Source organism: Ixodes scapularis, unplaced genomic scaffold (genome assembly GCF_016920785.2).
Source record: "Ixodes scapularis isolate PalLabHiFi unplaced genomic scaffold, ASM1692078v2 PGA_scaffold1__304_contigs__length_218370807, whole genome shotgun sequence".
NCBI classification, from domain to species: Eukaryota; Metazoa; Arthropoda; class Arachnida; order Ixodida; family Ixodidae; genus Ixodes; species Ixodes scapularis.
In genome coordinates, this window is record NW_024609846.1 from 103,711,814 (window position 1) to 103,726,777 (window position 14,964).

General features: G+C 46.2%; 1 protein-coding gene across 3 annotated transcripts in view; it reads right to left on the reverse strand.

The window, feature by feature from the left end:
* The window catches only part of LOC8036206 (multidrug resistance-associated protein 5), a 127,602-nt gene that overhangs the window by 48,809 nt on the left and 63,829 nt on the right, over positions 1-14,964 (reverse strand). For 2 of the 3 annotated variants that reach the window (XM_029991963.4, XM_029991965.4), the window contains 4 exons: positions 11,690-11,814; positions 10,155-10,227; positions 5,914-6,117; positions 4,074-4,245 (listed from right to left, as the gene is read on the reverse strand). In XM_029991963.4, coding sequence (XP_029847823.3) covers positions 4,074-4,245; positions 5,914-6,117; positions 10,155-10,227; positions 11,690-11,814 — 574 coding nt within the window. The remainder of the gene's footprint in view (positions 1-4,073; positions 4,246-5,913; positions 6,118-10,154; positions 10,228-11,689; positions 11,815-14,964) is intronic. The other variant, XM_029991964.4, reaches the window with a different exon arrangement.

A 14,964-nucleotide genomic window follows, 5' to 3' on the forward strand; every position in this document is an offset into this window, starting at 1 on the left:
CAATCATAAAATGTTGACGTGAACAATTTTTTTAAAAAACACTCTGCAAATTTTGCAAAATACTGAGGCTGCAAACATGCTACTGTCTACAGTGTATCCTAGCTAACCATCTTATTCATTTGGTGATTTTGTTGTCAAAAAGTGAATGTGTGCCGTAAAATACCGAGCAAACACCCATCCTAAATTTGAAAAAGAAATTGGGGAACGGGCGTGTCTTAGGTCCGAGGGCAACAATGGAAAGGGGACACATGGAAGGGTAGGCTTGACCGCTTTGCCCCGGTGCACGCGTGTCAAGATTTGCCATCTGCATCAGTGTGCTTGGAGGAACAGCTGACACTGAGGAGCATTTTGGTTGGCTAGGAGGGTTCAGAAGTCGGGGGTGGGCACATGGTATCCTGTGCTTATTTTTCAAATTTATGAAAGATAGAAGCTAGATGATTGTGACATGGGTGCATGCTCGGTATTTTATGGTAGACATGAAATGCATGCTGACCTATGGAATGTCTTTTGCTTATTTTGTAGTGTTGTGCAAATATTCGAATAGTAGTTTCAAATAATAAGCGATTTGATAGTCGCTTCGAGATGAACTGCAATATTCATACTTATCAAAGTGTTGATTGGGGCAAGTAAGCCCCGTTGAGTGAGCTTCTTACTCAGCACCCGTGCACTATGCAGAAGCAATACCCGTGGAGCTCGCGGGCCCTGCGAGGCAGAGCCGTATAAGTTTAGCCATTCATTGGGAAGTATAGGACACAAATGAGGAGATTGGCCGAAAGCATGCTGGGCGTGTTCCAGGGCATCTTCACAAACTTGAACGTGGCCAACCAGAAGCCGGAAATAATTATCTGGCGGTGTTTGCGAGAAACAAAATTAATAAGTGCGTCGGAGTGACTCTCGGTGACAGAAAATATGGTGCACGTGATGTTTCAATCATGGTAATCCAGAACCATGGCGGCAGAGTGCGACTAGCAGAACCATTGACATAATCCGTACACTAGGCACAGAGGACCAGGAATCTGCCGTCCGAGCAATCACACTATATCAGAGCAAAACAGAGATTGAGCCAGCACATTCGTTTCTTACATCTTTCTGCATGATCATAATTGAAACACCACGTGCACCCTATTTTCGACCCTGAAGGGTTACTACACTTAACTCTTATGCACTTATTAAAACCATATGCCTATTATTAAAACTGCTTCTCGCTACCACCGCTAAGGAATTCTTTCTTGCTTCTGGTTAGCCAAGGGAGCATGTCAAGCCCACTTCCTGCGTCTGGTGCACGCCCTGGCCCTGCCCGCGCCTCCCATTGACCAAACACTCTGTATACATGGCTCTGCTGCGGGGTATTGCTTTCCCGCAGCACACGGGGGATCAGTGAGAAGCGCACTCAACAAGGTTAGCCCGCCGCAATTACATAAAAGTATTGTGTTACAAGCAATGTCTGGGTTACATCGAACCCGGATATATTGAATTCAAAGGGGATTATAAAATAGTTTGAAATATCAATAATTTGATATACAAAAATATGTTAAATTAAGCTAGAGTTGAAATTTCCTGGCATCTCTGCTAATATCGAAGGTCGCGACAAATGGGAACTTGCCAAATCGAGCGTCCAAGAGATGCTAAATACAATAGCTAAATACAGTAGCAAACACCGCCACGCTTACATGCGTGCCTGGCCACACATGACTAAACACGAAAATAATAAAAAAAGAATTAAAGAAAAACGGAAAAGCGAGACGCATAAAAAAATCTCTTGATCCATAGAAGCCTGGATAAAAGAGACTTTTTAGTGTTGTGTCGTTTACCCGCAGTCTCGGGGTTTTTTCAACCACGAGCAAGTGGATGCTTTTTCTGACATGGGCACATGCTCCATATTTTATAAATAGGCATGGATTGCAGGCTGACCTTACTGTTTAGTTAGGTAGACCGATTTATATGAACTAAAAAAATACTTGGTTCCTAAGCTCAAGTTTTAAGGCATTTTAACGTGAAACATTCTTTGACTAGGTGTTTGGCCTTACGTGAAGCCCACAAGTGAAACCTGGATAAAGGCAAAGCCTGGATAAAAGTGAGGCATTTTGAGCGAGGAGGGGAAAGAGGCCATCACAGTAAAAAAGGCCGCATCTCCACGTGGTGAATGATGTTGATTGGGGCGAAGCCCTGGTGGTGCTGATGATAATGATTTTGTTCATAAGTAGTGCTGATGGTGCTGATTTTTTTTTTATTGCTCATAGGTAGTGCTGAGTTCCAGGTTGCGTCTCGACTTCATCATTACTGCTTTATGGTCGGTGAAATGCAAAGCCAGTGGTTCTTCTAGCGGATCAGCTTGGATCCACTAGAAGCTGTGGGAACGCATCTCCACCGCTTAAGTCAACGGTCCATGTCAGAAAGAGAATGTGTGGTATGGATTGTGGGTATATACGGAGTTGAGCATTTGACTGCAGCGCCCTCTCCTGTATAGACATTGAGCGACTACATGCAACGTTGGAGTGCAGCGTAGTGGTTAAGACGTCTGCCTCGTAGGCAAGCGGTCCTGAGTTCGAACCCCCGTGCGGGCTTACGTTTTTTTTTTAAAAGTGGGCTGATACCGGAGGCAGTGCAATCGATGTGAGCACGGACGCCGGGCGGACAAGGCTAGACCCTAAGGAGCTTCGCCCCTAAAAAGCGTTTGCGTCAAGCAGGAGGCAAACCCGTACCATTTAGATTATTAAGCGAGTATCTTTCCAGCATGTCACGACACATCGTCGTGAGTTGAGGTGCCAGCTGGCGGGAAACCCCTGCGGGACATCCGCTCCGTGTCCGGCAGAGAGCAACTTGACACCCTAAGAAACGTTCTTTGGCTAGGTGTTCACCATTTCGTGAAGCCTGGATAAAAGCGTGGCCACTAGGCTCGACACTGATTATCATTGTTATCGGGTGAAAGAGGAGTAAGGTACTCGAAGCTGATTGGTTAACAAGGGAAGGTCATGTGACCAGTGGGGTAGGCGAGGAGGAGCTCGACCACCTGTGCGCACCAAGGGAGAGGAGCTCGAGAGTATGGAAGGCTCTGGAGGATCACCAGGTTTATCAGCCACGTTAGCTATAGTATAGCTTCATTCTAGGAACAATTATCAAGTGTACATATGGTATGTATTAAACAACCTGAAGAAGAGCGCTGTGAACGCAGGTGTCTGGCGTCTGGAAACTCAGAGTATCGCTAAACGTTTGTGATGCAAGAACGTTTCACGAATCCAACACAATTGCCTAGCAATTCGCCATAAAATCTTTTTACATGGCAAAAGGCATGTAGTACTAGTATTATTGATAAAAAGATGGAAGAGTTATCCTTCCATTTTCATTTTAGCCGTTTGAACACTGCTTCCTCAATGTGCTTGATACATGCCACTAGGCTCAATCTACCATTATAAGCGGTACAATACACTGCCACCAAAAGAACAAAATGTGTTATTGAAGAGTTGAGTGGAGCTGTCATTGCAACTCGAGGAAAATGGAAAGCCAGGGAAAAGAAAATAAGAAGCAGGGGTAAAACAAATCACACAAAGGGGATGGATGTGCTGAGGAGAAGAGGTGGAAGAACTGCATAGCTAAAAAAAGTTGGAAAGCTGTACCGTCTGTGCTAGAGATACTAAATAGGCTACACTACGAGTATCGGCAGTCCATTCCCCGATTTTCTTGTCGGGGCCGCCATTTTGTTGCTTAGTGCAGGGCGCGCGCAACTGCCGATCAATATGACTCGAAAATGTGAATTTCTAAGCTTTAGATATAATGCCAGGAGGCTCGGCGATATAACTTTTGTCCGTCACAATGTGTTTCCAAATTTCTGGAGGACAGAAAAACATTTGTGGCAGAGAGTGCTCAATCAAGGCACTAACCCAAGCGATAACATTTGGCGCTCATCAAAACCATGTCTGAGCAAAATGTAAAGAAGACCCCTATGACAAACGCAATAATTGTTTCGCACAGTGCACAGAAGTGCAAAGTGCTTGCGTAGAATGCATGGTAACGCAGAGGTTGGTGAGCGTGAAATAAAGCCCGAGCCCTCGTGTGGCTGCCGGGGAATACGAGACCTTGGGACAGACCTCCTGCCCCGCCTTCCAGCGCCATCTGGGTCTTGCCGGCGGCGTCTAGCTGGAACATCTTGCGGTACTCCCCAGGGAAGGACATCAGGGCAGCATGGGTGCCCCTCTCTATGATGCGGCCACCCTTCATGAAGAGCACCTGCTGGCACTTCTCCAAGACCTGAGCAGAGAAGATCATGATCATTCAGTACCTGTGCCTGAAGGGACACTGACAGGGCATTTACGCTCACCAAGGTTTTTATTTGAGCATGATCAATAAGAGCCCAACTAACCAGAATAAAATTTGCGGCTCGAAATTCATTTTCTTTCCGCCCGAAAAGAGCCGATCGAGAATTAGCTGGTTTCAGTCATGCTCACTCTTTTTCCCATGGTCACGTGGCATTCAAACTATGCGCACCAAATACATTCAAAGTTATGGGTCACATAAAGCACATATTCAATATTAAAAATGGAAAAGAGTATGAACCCCTACTTTTCTGGCCCCTAAGAAGCTGCGAATACATTGATAGAAAAAAAATGTTGCACAGGTCACAGGAAGTACATGTAGACGTCCTTCTCAATATGGCGACGTACCGCAGACTGGACAACATGAGGGAAGCGCACGACGAACCAGCATTGCGACAGATGTGGTGCCGCCACTTCGGAACCGCCTTTCGTGGTACGGCCAATTGATCTTCGAGCGCAGAACATCGAGCGGAAGGGATATAAGTGTGACACAATCGCACGACAGACGGTGCACGCAAACTTCATATTCTTCGTCGTACGCCAGAGAAGCGGAGAGAAAAAAAAAGAAAATGCAGTCGGGTGTAGCCACGTGACTTCTGGCCAGAAGCTTCCTCACACGTGTTTCGTTTTCGAGCAGTGGAGTTTTTTGGCTATGCTAAAAAGATACGTGACTCCGCAGCAAAATATTAATTGGTCAGTCTATTGACACCATATTAAATCGCCTGGCAAAAAATAATAAGAAAACAATTTGGGGGGGCATGCCAGTGCCATTCCCCGCCCCCCCCCCCCCCCCCCCCCTTAAGCACGATTGCGGCCAACGCCACAATCCGACGAAGCCAGTCGAGCGGCGCCAAAGGTGTGTCGTCGTGGCACTCGTCGTCGTGTGTCTGTCGTCACTGGCTACACCGATCGCGCACGCTGAATGCGGCGTGGGCCTGCATTCTTTCGGCGCGATAGCAAACACAAAAGATGACGAGCGCCATGACAATAGACTTTCGGTGCCACTCGAATGGCTCCGTCTAATTGTAGCATTGTCTGAAGTCGAATTCGTGCGAAACACAATATGAAAGAAAAATTGCCCGAAAAGACTCAAAGGCTCTGCAACCTTCGGGTTCCCGGGAACCTGGTTTAGGTGGCAACAAATGATGTTGCAGAAGCCGGACTGTCCTGCCGTCGGATGTCACAATCCTGACAGCTAGTCACAGATATGCTGTTGAAAAGCCTAATGAGCGAACGCGAATCGCCGTTGTCACGGCGTCCCCACTTCTGACTGCCGAAGCTTCCGTGGACTGCCATCCTGGAGAGCGACCTGCAGCAGAACAGGCGTCTGCCATATCCACCAACGCTGCTGGGATGCCACCAGGGTCGCGACCAGCGACAGCATGACACTTCTATGATGTCGCCAGGCATAAATTGGGGGAGCATTTTTTTGGATGCGGTAAAGACACCGAGCGCTTGTGCTAGAAAGGCAAATCTCAAAGCCAGGATCGCGGACTAGCTTGCACTTGTAGCTTTGACTGCAGTCTCGACTTAAGGGTGAAAGCGCTCAGAGGTAAATTGGAGAGCGAGCAAAGGCAGAGGAGAGACATGGCAGCACACTTACATGCATAGAGTGCGAGACGAGGAAGACGGTCTTGCCCTGCATGGCCGTCTGGATGCACTTGCGGAACAGCTGGTTGGCCACCTTGGAGTCCACGGCCGAGAGCGGGTCATCTAGCAGGAAGATGTCCCGGTCGCTGTAGAGCGCACGGGCCAGGCTGATACGCTGCCGCTGGCCCCCGCTCAGGGTGACCCCCCGCTCTCCAATCTGGGTGGGCAGCAACGGGCGTTCCAAAGGTCAGCTCGTCGGCTCGCGGTCCGACATGTCACGCCTCTCCAGATTTCAATGTTGACGAACTAAACCGGAGGTTCTTACAAACTTTTAAACCTCGAGGAATGCCTTTATCCAATTGATGGCTAAGAAAAACCCCACCCGGTCTTGGCACTAATGCAATAAAGCGATTCAGAATCCTATAAAAATTGTAAGCAATAATGCGCATATTAGGGAGTGTTCTGCACAACATTACGCATTAACAAATAGTTTAATCTTTAAGAAAATGTGCAGCAAATTACTGGGCAATTGTGTTGCATGTGAAACGTGTGGCGTCTACTCTCTGGGCTCTTTTCATTGGTAAGTTTAGCGACTGGCTTAATGCATGGCATGTACACTCAATAGCAACTCCTGGAGTGGAGACACCGGTGTTAACCCGGGTTTTAAATACATGCGACAGGGTGTCGAGTTGCTATCTGTCGAATGCAGAGTAAATGCCCCGCAGGACTTTCCCACCAGCTGGCACCTTGACTCACGGCAATGTGTCGCGACATGCCAGAAAGACACTCCCTTAAGAATTTAAATAATCTGAATTTGACACCCGCCTGGTGCAAACGCTTTTTTACAGCGACGGCCTCTTTTCCTCCACTCAAAATGGTGGCGGTTTCCGAAATAGGGGGTGTGACGTCATCATCTGGCTCGGCCAATCAGCATCGAGTTAACTGGCGGCTGCAATTTTCAATTTTGCAAATTTCTTGACCTTTCCCCAACGAGACAAAGCATGTTTCACGTGAAAACTGCTTAGGGGCAGGGACGGCCAAGAAATTTTCAAAGCTGGAGGAGCTTTTGAGGCTAATCTGGGGAACCCCTCGGTTTATAGGAACCCAGCTTGAGAACTCGTGCGCTAAACCGATAGTAAAGACCAGCTGGACTTTCGATGTGGAAGTTTGAGAAGACCAAAGACTGATATTCATCGAGGCGTTCAGATGGACAATATTCCGCAGAATCATATCTCCGAAGCCATCGTCGAAGAAGCCGACTTTCACGGCGGCGTGTTCTCGACCACCGATGCTTCAGGGACCCCTTGTGGATTGGTGGAAGTGACGGGGGGAACCCCATCCTCAATGGGGGAGGGGAGGTGTTGGACGATTACAGTGGAAGGAAAAGACAAAATGAGGAAAACTAAATGCATGCAAACCAACTTTTAAGTTCTGAAAGGGAGAATAATCTACCCCAACAGCTAGCATCAATAAAAGAAAAAAAAAGGTTCTACAGCTCGGTTTGACTGACAGTCGACAGCTTCAGGGACCATGAGAAGGCCTTCGGGGAGCCCAAAAGGGGACCGTGAACTCACATTTGAGAACCCCCGGTTTAGGGGGTAACATTTTGAAAGAAACCCTGTCGTTCAGAAGGTCAGTGCTTTCGGAACGTTAAAAAGATGTCACTGGAGAAAATGACAACTCGCACCTGGAGTACCTTTGCTTGGAGAAAAGGTTCAGGGAAATTGTAGCTTGTGCAGCAGGCTACCCTCTTGTGCAACACTTGCACAAGTTTGTAATAAATTGCGTGTGTCTAAAAATTGTGGTAAAAAATCTCCTGGTGGACCATGCTAGTTTGAAGGAAGCGATTGAATGATACATACCGTATTTACTCGCACAATGAACGCACTCGCGTAATGAACGCACCCCCCAAGTCGGCTCTCAAAATTTCGACTTTTTTTTCACTCGTGTAATAAACGCACCCCCAACTGGGACGTCAAAATTTTGACCCCCTCCCCCCACGCGCGCGAAATGAACACACTTTTTTATCCTGGTGCAGCGAGGTCGCGAATGCATGAGCAGCGTGGGCGAACAAAACGCCTTGCAAAGGGCGTTAAAAAAAATTCGCAAAGATCCAACGGAAGCAAAAAAAAAAACATGGAGAGGAGCTTTTTTTTTTTTTTGCACGCGCAGTCTGGACTTTGGGTTTGCGCGCTGCCGCGCCCAAGGAGGTAAGAAAGAGAAGCGCTCTAAACGAACAAAACAGCTTGCAAAAGGCGGCAAACAAAAAAAAAACATGAAACTAAGAGAGAAAAAAACAACAAAACAAAGCTTTTTTTTTTTTGCACAGCGCAGTTTGGTTATCGGGGGTCGCGTGCCGCGCGCAAGGAGGTTAGGGAGGCTCAAGTGAGGGTGGGTGCAACTGCTAGATCGGCGATCACGCGACATGGACGCCATTTAATTGCTAAATTTTGCTGGGAGTCTATGGGGCAAAGGGTCGTTTTCTTTCCTAACTCGGGTCATAAAAGCCCATTAAGGGGCTTGAATAATTTACAGAAGGTATAAATGATTACTTTTCCATAGCCACCAGTTTTGTTGCGATAGGTTAAGTATTTTTTTAACGCGAAAAATGGTAAATTCCGCCATCTTGGACGTTGCTGCTTGTCTGGCAACTTTGCTTTCTCCGCTCGACGTTTGCAATTCTCGGAGCGAGAAGGAAGCGAGAGAGGCTGCGCCGACGCGCTCGTTGCTTGCAATGGGTGGCGAGAGGAGGAAAGGCGCATGGAGCAACAGAGTTGCAACAGAGCGGGCGCCTGCTCTCGTGCAGGCAACACTGGCGCATGTCCTTTCTCGAATCCTCTCCCTCAGGCGCCGCCATTAAATTGCAAACGCTCTCCAGGTTTTGAGTTGCGCCCACCCTCACTGAGGTCGTGCGTCGCGCGCCGCGCCCAAGGAGTTAAGAAAGATAAGCAGAAAGCCCTCGCCTAAGCGACGCCTAAGCAAACAAAACAGCTTGGAAAAGGCGGCAAAAAAGATTAAAAAACCCCAAAAAACTAAAAGAAAAAAATTTTTTTTTTTTGCACAGCTTAGTTTGGTTACGGGGTCGGGCGCCGCGCGCAAAGAGATAAGAAGTTACTTCGTTTTTTCAGGATAAAAGGACCGTTCATTATGCGAGTAAATACGGACGCAAAAATTTTACTTCGCGTAATGAACGCCCCCCCCCCCCCCCCCCCCCCCCCCAACTTTGCATCGATTTTTCCGAAAAAAAGTGCTTCATTCTGCGAGTAAATACGGTATATACACTGTATATATGTAAGAACAAACCTAGCGTGCAGTAGAAATGCAAAATGCTCGAACAGAACACTATGTGGCTTTTAATGCCCAATCGTAAAACCCCTTCCTTTCTATGCGTGAAATAAAATGTTGCGGAAATTGCTACGCCGCTTGTCTACGATGTGTGAAGCATCGTGTATGAAGACCCACAACGTCACCTACGAGAAGAGGCCAGATATTGTTATGATGCCAGGAAGCCACACCACAACTTACTATGAATATGACAACACAAATTTGAGTAAACACTTCATTGATCCAAGCTGTCGATGTTGTTGATTGCTAGTATCGAGACCAATGGTTAGTGCAAAGTGAAGTATGAGACATACTTAGAAGTGTCTTTGTTGACTCCCTTAGTGAACACGTGGTCGACAACGCTGCCATGTTGTTTTGTTGGCACTGCGTCTCTTATGTTTAGTGTCATTTCGAAGGCCTTCTTCACGTATTGTGAGAACCAGTGATTTGCAGGGTTTGAAATGTCCACGTTGAAATCCCCCGTAATGATCCTTGGCATCTCGCTGTCCTAAGTTATCTACAAATGGTATCGCAGCACCAACACTGACTGCAGCACACCACTTCGAAATCGGCTTTGAGTGACTGCTTCATAGCCTGGGTGCGAGTGTGAAAGAGTGCATACTACCACTCCGTGTACGCGCGGCACGGGTCTAGGTTCTTGCGCTGCAGGCTACCGGGTGCGAGCACTAAGTGCACATGCATTCTCTGCCCCCTTTGAAGAGGGTGTGAATGTGGAGGAGTGCGTTACACTGCTCCGTATAAGCACGGTGTGGGTTTAGCTCCTCCTTTTGTTACGTGGCCAGATGCATCGTGATAGAGGTAGCTAAAGAATGCTGCGCGTTAAAAATTTCAACAGTTATACTTCAAATGTCGCAGGTCAATGTGCTTGCCCCTCAATCAAGAACAGCACCCCTCTACGACAAGCCTCACCTCAGTGAGATCAGAAGAGGTGAACTGTGCCAGGTCTGGAAGCAAACAGCAAGCATCAAGGACAGCATCATACCTGCAGGCAGGAAGGCATACTTGTACTTACAAGATGCTCAGGTAAAGCCTATACCTCTTAGGTTAATCATCCATATAATTAACATTCAGAATGTTTGTTGCATTTGACAGCACTAAGAAAAAGTGTTCTTTACACTAAACAAACCCAAAATATGTACCCCTTGAGTCCTCCATCAATTTTAATGCAGTATAGCCTTTCATAAAACATGTACCAACTAGTTCATCTTAATGCCTTGCTACAAAATATGTGAAAGAAATAGGTATGAGATTCATGCTTTGTCAAAGTAAAACAAGCCAAAAATTAAGTGCAAAAGAACCTGCTTTCCTCTACGCTCGCTTGTTTGTATAGACCGACACGTGGGCTTGACGTAGTGGAGCTGCGGCGGCGCTGCGATCGTGACGGAGCCGGGTGGTGTGGGCAGAAGGGGCGCATGTTTGGCATGGGTGTCATAGCATTTCGGCATGCCGCAAAGCTGTGTAGCCATTAATTGTGCTGAAAGGTACAGAAAAAATAGTGGAGCGAGTTTCCATAAGTTTCCGGTGGACTCTAAAAGGCGCAGAAGGTGCATAATATCTGTGGATCGAAAAGTGTGGTCACCTCGCGCGGATGACCGTTTGTGTCGCAAGCACTTTCTTGAAGGCAAGTGTGGCTTCCATCTCAATCTCCGTCCCGAGGCTTGCTTATGTGCAGGGAAACCGTCGCCTGATTGAGACCACCCAGATTTTGTTCCCACGGTGTTCGCACACAAAGCACCGGCCACACAAAGCACCGGCCAAGCGCTCGTCGGTGGCTAAACGCTTGTGCCACCAAGCAGGAGGCAAAATGGACAAAGCATTACCGCTTGTCGTGCCTTGTAGTCATGAAGATAAGAAAAATATCATACCTTAACTTGACACTTCCGCAGACCCCCAGTCTGCTGATCACGCCGCCAGCGCGGAAACCGTCTCAAGAGACTTGTACACCTGCACCGTGTCGGCCGTGAACTGGCTTGGCGAAAAAACTAAATAAACGACGACGTGAGCCATCGACGTCAATGGCAGAAACTTCACGTCGGAACTCCAGCAGTCCTTGTTTACGGTGTACGGATCGTCGAAGGCAACGCCATCCACTTACAGTTTGTCTCGATGCCACTGTCGTTCAGGCTCAAGCAGCGAGCTCAAATAGTCTGGCACAACACATGACATACGTTGGCAGGAAATACAACGCACAAAGAGATCTAGAAGTGTTCCTACAACGTCAACAACAAGCGCACGCCACACAACGTAATGGCGAGAACATGGAGAGCCTGGCCGCTTCTGCCCACATGGCTTCTGCACATGCAGGGACTTCCGGCCATGTTGGTAAACAGAGCCGCGCCGCATGTCGGTCTATACCTCAAACGATCTAAAGCATTCTATGAAGAAACAAAGTTATATGGCATTCCTTGAAAGCATCGAAGAATCAGTGGGTGAGAAATCCTCACCTTGACTTGAGATAGGGCAGACCAAAGAGGATGTTGTCCCGGATTGTAGCATTGAAGATCCAGGCCTGTTGTGTTGCAATGGCAATATTGCCATTTACATCAATATCGCCTTTCAGCAGGTTCATCTGTTTAAAAAAAAGAAGGGGTCCCAAAGAGTTAAGATATGCCTTGATGATACAAGCCTTTTAGTCTTGCAATAAGAAAAAACACTTTTCACTGAAAAATGTCTTTGCAAGACACGGCATTTGCACAATGATGAATGAGGAAGAATTAATGAGCAGTAAAAGTAATTGATCATTCACTAGCTCAACCAATGTAGCAGTATCTGCCCCCTTTTTTTGCGATTCTGGGGGTTACTACAGTAAAACCTCGTTATAACGAAGTTGAAGGAGCGATTGTAATTATTTCGTTATAACCATTAGTTTGTTATAGCCAATGTCCATTTCTTCCCTATTAGCAAGCAAGGGGAATTATGATTGCTTTGTTATATCCATTAGTTTGTTATATCCCATTTTGTTATAACGAGGTTTTACTGTATAAATTAGATTCGGAGGATGTTTTTCGGAATTTATTTTTATTGAAAATTATGAATTTACTGAAATTTACTTTTGTTAAAATTCTGAATACTCCATAACTAGGGATGCCGCGAACCACCCTAGGTTCGAAATCAAAAGGTTTCAATATTTTCGAGCCGAACTGATGTTCGGATTCGAAATGTTTTGATATTTTCGACCGTACAGAGGTTTGAATTCGAAAAATTCACAACTTTCAAAAATCGTGGAGTTTTGAATTCAAAATGTTCGAAGCTTTCACGGTTTCTAAAATTTTGGGTTCGATTATTTCGAATATTTTTTAACTTGAGGTTCGAGAAATTCGAAGATTTCGAACTTTCCTAACTTGAAATTCGAGAGAATCGAATAATTCGAACTTCTTGGGATCTGAAATTCGAAAAATTTGAATGTTTCGAATTCTTATGGACATAAAGTTTGATCAATTCGAAGATTTCAAGTTTCTTTCTATATAAAGTTTGAAAAGTTTGAAGGTTCCGGTTCTCTTTTAGGGCTAAACTAAAAAAAAAAAGGAAAAAAAACTTCGAAGGTTTTGAATTTATTTCAAGTACAAGTGCGCAAAGTTCGAAGTCCGGTTTTCATGTTCCACCACAGTTTCAGTTTCAAGTAACGTTTTCACGCCTCACTGGTTTTCTCAAAATCAGGATTAGACAAGTTCGGGTGTGATATTTAGACTGCGCGAAGTTGGTCAGGCAATTAAATGAGACGACGAGTGTCCCGGATGTGCTGGAATATTTGCCAGTGCAGAGTGACGTGTGACCATAGATCAGTAATTGTGACCGCCAGCCCGGGGGGGTCTTTAACGTGCATCACGCGGTAGTGATAACACGAACGCACTGTTTAACGATAGTCATCCAGTTCAAAACGGCCAGGGGAAGGCAGGTGGCTGAGGCTCAGAAAAACCTTGAAGCGATCTGGCAAACTGCCTCCCTACCCCCTCGCACGCTGGTAGTAATCCGATCGAACACCGCCCGAATGACGCTGGCATATCGTAAGTTTAGTTACCGTATTTACTCGCATATTGGTCGATACGTCGTATAGGTCGACCCCCTAACTTCGGGACCCCCGAAAAAAAAAAAAAGTTGAAAAATATAATACCGGGATTCGCGTATTGGTCGACCCCCCAGTTTTGATGAGGCGATTTTTGAAAAACAGGTCGACCTATACGCGAGTAAATACGGTAGTTTGTACATGATGCAAAATCCTGAGTCTGGAAATAAAATTTGAAAGAAAAAGTGTAAGAAGACAGAAAAAAGGTGACAGGACAATGCCTCAAACTCAGCTCTATGAAATTTGAAAGAAAAAGTGTAAGGCATAAAAAAGGGGACAGGACAACGTCTCAAACTCAACTCAGCCGAAAACTCAGCTCAGGACAACGTCTCAAACTCAACTCAGCTGAGTTTAAGACATTGTCCTTTCCCCATTTTTTTTCTTTTTACACTATTCCTTGGGAATTTCATTCCCAGTCTAGGGATTTTGCATCATGATCAACATACACCAGCTCGCCTGCACCTTGACAATTTTTTAGTTTCTAATTGCTTTGGAGGTTTATTTCCCGGGATGAAAGAAACACCGAGCAAAAAACACAGAAGCTGACACAACTTGAGGTCGAGGTGCGTTCTACCATACCAGTGGCGTCGGAAGAGGAAAAACGGGGGGGGGGGGGGGGGGCTCTAGTCTTTCCCCTTCCCCAGATATTTCGGACTGTTAAAGAAAACAATACGGGAAAGACGGCATGGTCGAGCTTATTTTAATCTGAAATTATTTATGCATATGTATAGCTACTGTCGCTCTTGATCACTGCATAAAAGATTGCGTAGATGGTCATTGTTAGAAACTCGTTGTCAGAAGGCACTACTCGTCACATCCTCGGTGGTTCGGACGTTCAAAGCTATGTCTTTTCTACCTAAATAACTGTGCCATTGGTAAAAAATAATAAAGAAATAAACATAACAATAAAAGCAGAAATAAAAAGCTGGAGAAAAACAAAAACTATCAAGAACCCACCAGAAGTGTGGTATTCTTGCATATTCAGAGGCCCAGAACTACGAAACAAGTTTCTCCTACCAAAATGTGTACAGGCAAAAGAAACACGTCCCAAAAACGTCAAACAAAAAAAAAAAATTAAAATTTTTTTTTTTATAATGTGCTGAACTAGAGCAATTATTTTGTATTTTGCAGATGGTAATGATATGTACTTTACATTATTGTATTGATATGTACTGTACATTATTTCGTGTTCTGCAGATGTTAATGATATGTGCTGTTTGTGGTGTTAATTTAAATGCGATACGTTATGGCGCACCGTGCATTCAAGAGGGCACCCATCAAACCACTGTGCCATCTTGGCCGCGAGGCAGCTAAGTAGCTGCCTCGCCTCAGACACGATCACATGGTCGTGTCGCCGCGGGGTCGATCGGGATCTCGAATTCGGCTCCCGACGTGCCGCTTTCTCCCCTAGCCACTGGATGGCGCTGCAGGCGCCCCATGGCAGGCGAGGAGGTTTCTCCTCGCCCATCGATCGATATATACTCGGTAGACAGGGGGCGAAGGGTCTCTTAGAACTTCAGACGAGACCGAGACGCAGGCAGGTGGGTGGCAACCGGATCTAGGATATCGCGGGACACGAGGCCTGGGGGCCTTCTTTGTGTTTAGCTTTTGGCTTAACGCGCATTTGTAGGAATTCGCGTACCGCCGCCGATTCGC